General features: G+C 34.4%; 2 protein-coding genes across 3 annotated transcripts; one reads left to right on the top strand and one right to left on the bottom strand.

Moving 5' to 3' along the window:
• The first annotated feature begins 772 nt into the window (after positions 1–772).
• LOC110824230 (ethylene-responsive transcription factor ERF119) lies at positions 773–2,486 on the top strand. The gene has a single exon (XM_022054805.2). It carries the CDS (start codon positions 921–923, stop codon positions 2,058–2,060), a length of 1,140 nt encoding a protein of 379 aa, XP_021910497.1. The 5' UTR covers positions 773–920; the 3' UTR covers positions 2,061–2,486.
• Positions 2,487–5,816: 3,330 nt separating this feature from the next.
• On the bottom strand, positions 5,817–7,880 carry TKPR2 (NAD(P)-binding Rossmann-fold superfamily protein). 2 transcript variants are annotated; one of them, XM_022054436.2, is made up of 6 exons: positions 7,640–7,880; positions 7,333–7,502; positions 6,760–6,948; positions 6,491–6,653; positions 6,212–6,401; positions 5,817–6,115 (listed from the first exon to the last, which is right to left on the bottom strand). In XM_022054436.2, the coding sequence occupies exons 1-6, from the start codon at positions 7,743–7,745 to the stop codon at positions 5,974–5,976; spliced, it is 960 nt and encodes a 319-aa protein (XP_021910128.2). In that variant the 5' UTR covers positions 7,746–7,880; the 3' UTR covers positions 5,817–5,973. The 2 variants fall into 2 exon arrangements, with proteins under 2 accessions (XP_021910128.2, XP_021910127.2); XM_022054435.2 differs by having other exon boundaries at positions 7,333–7,505; positions 7,640–7,877.
• Positions 7,881–8,996: the final 1,116 nt, after the last annotated feature.

Consider the following 8,996-nt stretch of genomic DNA (forward strand, 5'->3'; position numbering starts at 1 on the left):
AGAATAAACCAAAAAAAAGAAGGGAAAGGTAAATTTATTTTTAATTATTTTTAATTTATTGAATATCAGATTTAATTTTATTTATTTTTTTGCTCTGATGTTTTTGTTTCTATAGAGATTTGCGTCTGTTCAATCGTTTTTTTACACTGTTTTTCACTCTCTCTCTCCTTCTATATTACTGTTTCTGCAAAGCCCCATAAATTACTTGTTAGCCGATCTTTGTCATGTTGTAGAGAGAGAAAAATCGTGGCCATAGATTTGTAATCCGCTTGACTCTCTTTAGGCGATTGCTCTGTTTTGCTGCTATATCTAGCAGTATCTTACGAGCTTTTTTGCCTTTTGTTCTCTCTTGAAGGAGGTAAGAGCTCTTTTGCTGCTTATCTAGCGGTATTGAGGAGGAACGAGAGTGAGAGAGAAGGCCAGGCTGAGGAGTAGATTTATGTCGGCTTGTTTTGATTTGGTTGTGATTGGGGCTCTGTTGCAGCTCTGGATTTTTTCTTTCTCTTCAATCTCTGTTTTGCTTGCTATCTCTTGCCTTCTTCTCTGCTGCGTCCGGCAGAGGTTGAATCCGGTGTTCCCGTCCGTTTCGATGCCTTTGAGACCAAAGAGGTTCGTGCGATTTTGTTATTCCGTACATAGATGGGATTTTTTTTTTTTTTATAAATATTTTTGGATTGAATCTGAGTTGATTTGTGTTATTTTGATGTGTTTTGGTTTTACAGGACTTCTTCTCGAGTGGTGTGTTTCGGGGATTTTGTTATAAAACAACGATTTTTCTATCTTTTTCTCTTTTTGAGAGGGGCTCTTACTTGATACTGTCCTAATTTTTCGTCATTTTCTTTCCCTGATTTCCCTTATTTTGAGCTTTTATCTCGGTATTTTTTGAAGGGGTTTTGGTGAGTTTTTATCCTTTTGCAAAAATGCCAGAGCCTCGAAAACAGTCCTTGAATCAAACAAATAAAACCTGCAAAAAAGCTACTAAGAAAACAAACCAAACAAGCGACGTTCCTGTTTCCTCAGAGAAGTCCAAAATGATGAGGAAAATCCGTGTTATCGTTGATGATCCTTATGCCACTGATTCATCTTCAAGCGACGATGAACCAGATTACGGCAAAGTCCGGAAAAGAAAGCGTATTGTTCGCGAGATCAAACTTCCTATCCCTATTGTTGCATCCGCTCAATCAAATCATAGTGAACCAGAGAGCTCCTGTCAAGACAGTAACTATGGAAGCAAAACCCTTGTCCCCAAAACCCCTATCTCGAAGAAAAGGGTTTTGACTAAGACCATGAGTAATAGAAGACCAGCTGGTTCGAAACCAGTAGGTGTCAGGCAAAGGAAATGGGGGAAGTGGGCTGCTGAGATTAGGCATCCTGTTACTAAAACAAGGATGTGGTTGGGTACTTATGACACTCTTGAACAAGCAGCCAATGCTTACAATGCTAAGAAGATCGAGTTCGACGCTATTGCCATGGCTGCGGCTGGTACTGAGAAGAGCAATAACTTGTCTTGTTCGGTTGCAGCTTCACACTCTCACAACACCGACCCTGCTGCTTCCTCTGATGGATCTGAGAGTGTTTTATCGCACACGTCACCCTCTTCAGTCCTCGAATTGGATACTTCTGCTTCGGCCTCAGCCTCAGCCTCTGCTTCTGCCTCGAACATTGACGTTGATTGTGGGGAACCCGTAAAGGAGGGGTTCACTTTAGATGTGGATGATGATTGTGATGATTTGATCAAGGAAGAGTTCGGTTTTAACTTTGCAGATCTGCAGATACCCGATTTGGGTGGCTTCATTGATGAGCCACTGATGTCTGGTACGGTTGAGCAGGAGCTCAACTTTGGAGGGGGAATGGATTATCTTTTTGTGGATGAGTTTGGAAAGCTTATGGATGATTATTGCACAATTGATGACTTGAGTATCCATGGAATTCAAGGAGATGATCCGAGTGACCTTCCTGATTGTGATTTTGGTGATTGTGATCTGGAGCTGGTTGTGGATGATGATAAATTTGGTTTCGTTGATAAAGTTGCAGCACCCCTCAATATTGCATGCCCTTAAGTTTTGCAGCTAGGATTTAGTAGTACTTCTCGTCTCTACTACTATTAAATTATTATTAATATCATTGTTAGTTGTTATTTGAAGTTGGTTTTACGATATACCCAGAAAGAGATGTTAAGAACCGGAAAAGGGTTCTTGAGATAGTGGCTTTTTGAGTGAGTTTGGGTTTTGTTTATTTACAAGTTGAGAGGGAGGGATGCGGAGAGATGAGCCCCATTTTGTGTGATGAAAAGGGTATCTCCTTTGGGTTTTCCCGTGCTACTAGAGCCGTCCAAAGGGGTGGTTTTGTTGATTTTGGGAGGGAAGGGAGGAGGGGTTGGGTATTGATATCATTTCATTGCATCTCTAGTTTTGTGTCCTCGCGAGTTTTTATTATTATTATTATGAACTTTATAATCATAATATTATGTGTTCTTTTAGTTCCAATGTGAATTTTCAACTTCTTAATCCCATGTGTTTGATGAAGGAGCTGTGAGTATGTTTAATTTCTGGTAAGCGGTTGTTTTCAGATCTCTGTTGATTGTGACGAGAAGCTGTGCCTGTGGCGTATTCGGCCATGTCTGTTTCAATGAGAATCGCATGGTTAGGGATTGAAAATAACGACTACCTAATTTGCTTGCTTAGCTGTGTCATACTTAAAAATCTGAGTGAAACTTGGACTGGTGGGTAGTGTTACTTCCAAACAAATAATTACTTATATATATTAAGGTGTAAAAGCTTTAGTAGGGGGCATAAAAAGGGGTATTAAAGTATAGATTTTTTGACAATCTACCAAACAAAGATACATATGAGTAGAGACGGGTGAAATTGCTTTTTGCCAAACAAGGCATATCTAGGAAAAATACATGCTATCTATTGCGCTAAACTCCGTTTTAAAAAGCTGGAACTGGATTCAAATCCCTTATCTAATTACTTGTTGTGACAATGCGTGCGTGTTTGTGTCAGTGTCAGTGTCCTCCCTCCCACGTTTTATTTAATTGTCTCGTGCGGTGCACGTGACAGACTCACGTGACCTTATGCTCTTTAGGTTTTATGGTAAATTGTTGATACACACCGAACGTGGGTGGATTAATATTTTAACCCGGAACGTGACCGGAGTTTGATTTTCTATGGATGATTATGTTATGCCTCATCGTTTTCCCAATGGACAAAACTTAATTCTACTTGCCTAATTTCTTAGGATACTATTAACATATATTTGTTCTCTAATAATAAATACATACATATATATGATAGCAAACATCACATTTCCATTAATTATTCAATAAATTAAAAACACGATATTCTAATAACGGATGGTTCTTATATCAAATAAGATCAAACTCGAAATTGGAGGATTGCTGAATGGGAAATTGGTTGGAATTGAAAAGGAAAATAAGCTTAATGAATATTTTTGTAATTAGCGAAAAGGAATGGTGACGTCGCGGAGTTACTTTTTACAACGAAATAATGAAGATAAAATAATATTAAAACCGAAAAGCAAAATGGCATGATCCTTCTCTCACAATTCTATACCTTAATAAATTATGATGATTTAATATAATTTAATTACGTCATTTATAGTTTTATACATAATTTATATACATATATATATAAAAAAAACACGATAGAGTTTGTTTAAAATTGAGATTTATACGTCGTGTAAAATTTAAAGATTTCATAATAAATGCGAAATTATTTATTGTAATTTATCTTTTTCAAATGACTTGGAACATAATCCCCATCTCGGTTCTTATTTATTTTATATAAATATAATAACTAAAAATGGGTTGATTTGTCATTATCTTGGAGGAAGATAAATATACAAAATAAAAAACAAAAGTGTTGGGAAAGAAAGAAAGAAAGGTGGGTTTTTATTATATGAAAGTATTTATTCCATTTTTGAGGGACCAAGTTGTCTTTTACTTTATTTTATTTAATTAATGTATCATCTACTTGCCCGACCTTTTTATTAAAATAATATTATATTACTATCTCATCTCCTTCTAATTTAAATAATCAAATATTTTGAATGATATTTTTAACATATTTTATACTAAATTATCAACATATTAATTTAATAATTAAGATTTTAGTAATTAATTTTTAATTATAAATTTAAATTTGACTAAAAATATAAAATTTATTATTTTATGAATATATTATAATTAAACATACCCCAAAAAAAAAAAAAAAAAAACCGAAGGAATCCAAACACTACTTTACCGCACCTATAGAATCCATAAATTTTTTGTCCACCAAAAAACAGAGAATCCATAAATTAAGTTGACTTGAATGCAAGCTAATAAAGATTGGGGTAGTTGAGGTTGAATATGTTGTAGAATTTAGGGTTTTTTTTTCCCTCCCCCTCCCCCTTTTTGGAGGGATTAAAAATAGGAGATATGTATTGACCCACGTATATAGATGTGTAATGTAGTGGGAACAGGAATAACATAAAAGAACCAAGCACTTGTTTGGTTACCCGGAAACTTCTTGACAGAGAATTTTTCTCAAGAGGAAAACTTTGAAAAATTAGATTTTTAGGTCCACAGGGTGTTTGATATTTTCTTGCTTGTCTATATGTTGTTATGTGTGTTAATTTTTTTTTTTTGCCATTGAGTATATGAATTTACACAACTTGTACGTGGAATAAGTATATGTGGGATGGATGAAAATGATATTTTTTTTTATAAATGTTTAGAATAATCTTTTATTATCCAATATTAAAATACTAAAATTACATTGACAAGATAATTATAATATTTATTTTAGTGTAGCTGATCAACTCATAATAATCAAATACTTATCTTTTTCATAGCTGATAGGGCTCCTACAGTCTGAAATTGTTAATTACTACTTAATCATGGTATTAATTATGGGTAAACCAAGTAATAAATAGTAAACCTTCCAAGTTGACTTCAAAATTCTTGGAAATTATTAAGGATTTTCAACTTTGAATTATTTGAGACAGAAGCTATACGTTCCTAATATATATACCTTTAGAATCGAAGTTTATAATATATATATATGTATATAATTGGGCTGCAATTAAATTGCTTTCAGCCAGTCCGGGAAAATATAATGAATGAGATAGTGGGTGGGTTTGGATTTTGAGGAATTGAATGAGTGGGCTTCTAAATTTGATTCTCTACGTACAAATTAATTAATTAATTAATTAATTCAGTCTTTCTGTTTCTGCTGTATTATTTTCTATACAATGATCATGTTAATACAATGATTATGACTAGGCAGTGATCCCCTTAGCTAGTATTAAAGAAGACAAATTCAAAATTCTACAAGTAAATTGTAGGGTAGATGGGCCTTAAATTGGGTTAACCCAAAGCCTTGGACTTACAATGTCCACATATGGGTTTGAAGCTTCGCTATTCAAGAACGCCTCCAAACCCAAATAGAGGAATCGTAAAAGACAAAGAGTGGCTGCCAGAGAAACCAAAATAGCAATTGGGTATATTTAGAGCCTCCCTAACTAGCACATGCACTATCTGATGTACAAATCTAAGAATCCAAGAGAAGTAGAAAGAGTTTAAACATTTGTTGAGTTATCAATACACCTAGTTCATTATATCATGTGAGTATTCGGGTAAAGTGAAGCGATGAGTTTTTGTGAGTGAATTGCCTTCTATTAATTAGTTGTGAATAGCCCTGAAGGCTGTAATTTCTGCAGTCTCCAATGAACTTGGTGAAGAGATCCTTGGCATTCCAGCAAATCATCCCCAATCCCATCAAGCCCCTCAATTGCCGTAGGATGCCTCTGAATTTATCTAAAAAGAAGATGCTAGGCTTTTCTATTTCAAGTTCAATACTAACTTTTTCTTTAAGGAAAAAGTAACAAACTTGAGGGACATTTATGGAGAAGAAAAATTAAGCATGTCAGGAGTCCACATACAATGACAAAACAGAAGAAGATTAAGATTCAGAGAAAACCCTTGTCTTGAAAGCTCTTGATGCACTCATAAAACATTTGAGGGATTGTCTTGAAAGCAGGGAATCCAAACTCATGAATCTTACTTGTATCCATACTATGTGGGTTATTGTCTCCATCTTTGCTGCTACACCTACACACCCATCCACACACACACACACATATCCATGTATGTCATGCTTAAGACTTTGAAATTCATAATGGAACGATTATTTGGTGGGTCACTCACTTGTTTTCATACGGGTAGGATGGATATTTTGTCCTCAACATCTCAATTATCTCTGACCAATTTGCTACTGAGCTTGAGCATATAAGCCTTCCAGAAACACTGGTTTCCTCCATCGCCAAAATGTGAGCAGCAATTACATCATCTATGTGCACAAACCCCACTGTTACATTTGGGTATTCTCCTACAACACCTGATCAAATACATGTATAAAACAAAAATCAGAACATAAATATACCACAAACTACAAAGCATATAATTTGCTTGTGATGGAAATCTGACCTTTGACAATGGACAATATTGCTAGAAGTGTACTGGTGGGTTGTGGTGCAAGTAATGGACCTACTACATAAGAGGGATTCACAACCACTAGGTTAATCCCATTTTCATTGGCTACCCTCCATGCCTCCTTTTCTCCGATAGTTTTTGCATAAGCATACCACAGCTGCATATAGATGTATAAATCACACCTCACTTGAAAAGTACAGTTCAATTACATACTTCTATATAATTAAAATGCAGTATGTGTATAGGTATATATTGTTAGTTACATCATAACGTTTGCAATATTCTGGGTCGCTCCAGTGTGATTCGTTGAGAGGAGAAACTTGCTGGACATCATAGCGATATCTAATAGAAGAGCAGGAAGATGTGAGCACAACCCTTTTCAAGCTTGTCGATTTTGCACAGGAATTCATCACATTCAAGGTGCCCTTTATACAAGGATCAATTAAAGTTGCCTGCAATGTGATTTACAAGTGAACAAAACTCTCAACCAACTCTGTGTGTGTGTGTGTATCTACAAACTCAAAGACCATCAAAATTTCTGCTTGCCAAATAGCCACAAGGCAATATTGAGAGAGATTGATTATGAGTTCATCTAATTCCATTGGTTAATCTTAAATTTTAGAGATTCCTCCAACAATCCTAAACAATATTCCAACTTAGCAAACATTGGTTTGTACAAAATTAATTAAATCTCAATAGTTCGCGTGGTGGTCATTTGAACAGTCTCTGGGTTTTTTAATAAAAAAAATTATTATGTTAAAGATTAATTTGGGTAATGCAAAAGTGGGTTAGATGATGAAAGTGATGATGAAGTAAATGGGTAAATCAAGTCTTGCCTGAATGTTGTCATCATATGGAACCAGCACGGGTGATGCAGTATGAAACACTCCATCAACACCTTGTACAGCCTCATCAAAGCTTCCGTCCACTAATAAATCAGCCTTCAGTACCTTCAGTCTCTCTTTGGCTCCATTGAACTCCCACAAAAACCCTACTTTCCCAACATCTCCTTTACATTCGAATTGCAAGAACAATAAGTAATTGAAATTACATAATGAAGTTGATATGGGTAGTACGTATTTATATATAATCAAGTAGAAGAGATTAGTAAAAGAGTTAATATTCATATATATACACAGATACCTGGGTCTCTTACTGTTGTCCTTACAGCATGTCCCTTCTCCAGCAACGACTTTACCAAATAAGCAGCTATGAATCCCGTTCCACCAGTTACACAGTACTCTGGCATCTCTCTCTCTCTTCCTCTGTCTCTGTAGTGCTGTACTTTTCTTGGTATTGATGATTTGATGTTATATATATGCGAAGGTGATATGATTTAGATGAAAAAATTACAGAAAAGAGTCATGTGGCCGGCATGTAGATTTATTGATTATTAATGTGGTTATTTTGATGTTGATGAAATGTAGATGGGCAGGTGATTCATTCGAACCATGAGGTTGGGTGTTGTTCACCATTTCTTCTCTAATCTTAATGTCCAGGCAATTTTAAAGGCCTATCAAACTTTCGGGGCCACTTAACATCTAAATGGTCTGACACATTTCAAGACTCATGGCCCAATTAATTTTTATTTTGTAAAAATGCTCCTACTGATTTTTAATATTTTAAATTTATTTTTATTATAGATTTATATTTTAAATCTAAATTATTGTATGATATAATTTATATAACATCCTGTGATCTAGCTAGAATCACAATGTTTGTTTGTACTAAATCATTTAATATACAGTAGTTCATTTTGAAAAATGAAGAATTTAAGCGAGTTCTATTTCAAATTTTATTACAATTATTTACATCACTTCATCCCGATATCTACATTCTCGAAACTAAATAAATTTTTAAAGTTTGGAAACATATATCAATTTCCTTTATGGACTATGTGGTCTCTACATGCGTAAGGGGTCTGGTAATTGCTTTAACTTATTTGGATCTGATTGTGAAATATCTTACTTTGAAAAAATACAACGGGGTGAGCTACACGTGCTCAGTAAGAATAATTTAATAAGTTAACTTACAAATTGTAATTAATACAAGTGGGTCTTCCTACATTTTACCTCCAAGAGCGTTTAAATTATTATGTTCTTTAATCTCTTAAAAGTTTGAGTGCTTTCTTTGTAACTATCCACATGTATTAATATTATCCCTTATATTTTTACTATTATTGTTCATTTACCCTTATCTCACGTAATAATTAAATTTTTCATTGAGATATCAGATAATCTATAATTATTAAGAGTTTCAAATTTTCAATTATTATATTCACACTATAATTATTCTCACTTTTCTTCTAATGAATGCAACAATCTCAGTGTTAAGGAACTACAAATGTAAATATTTATTTAACGTACCATTAACCTCTTATATCATAATTGGATATCGGTGTCTCATCGTACGATGCCGTTTACATCATTATCAAGAGAGAGTATTCAATGCTACCACTAATACGAGAACATAAATCACCAAGCAATATCAATGGAAACCA

This window comes from Carica papaya, chromosome 2 (assembly GCF_054855325.1).
Source record: "Carica papaya isolate Zhongbai chromosome 2, ASM5485532v1, whole genome shotgun sequence".
Classification (NCBI taxonomy): domain Eukaryota; kingdom Viridiplantae; phylum Streptophyta; class Magnoliopsida; order Brassicales; family Caricaceae; genus Carica; species Carica papaya.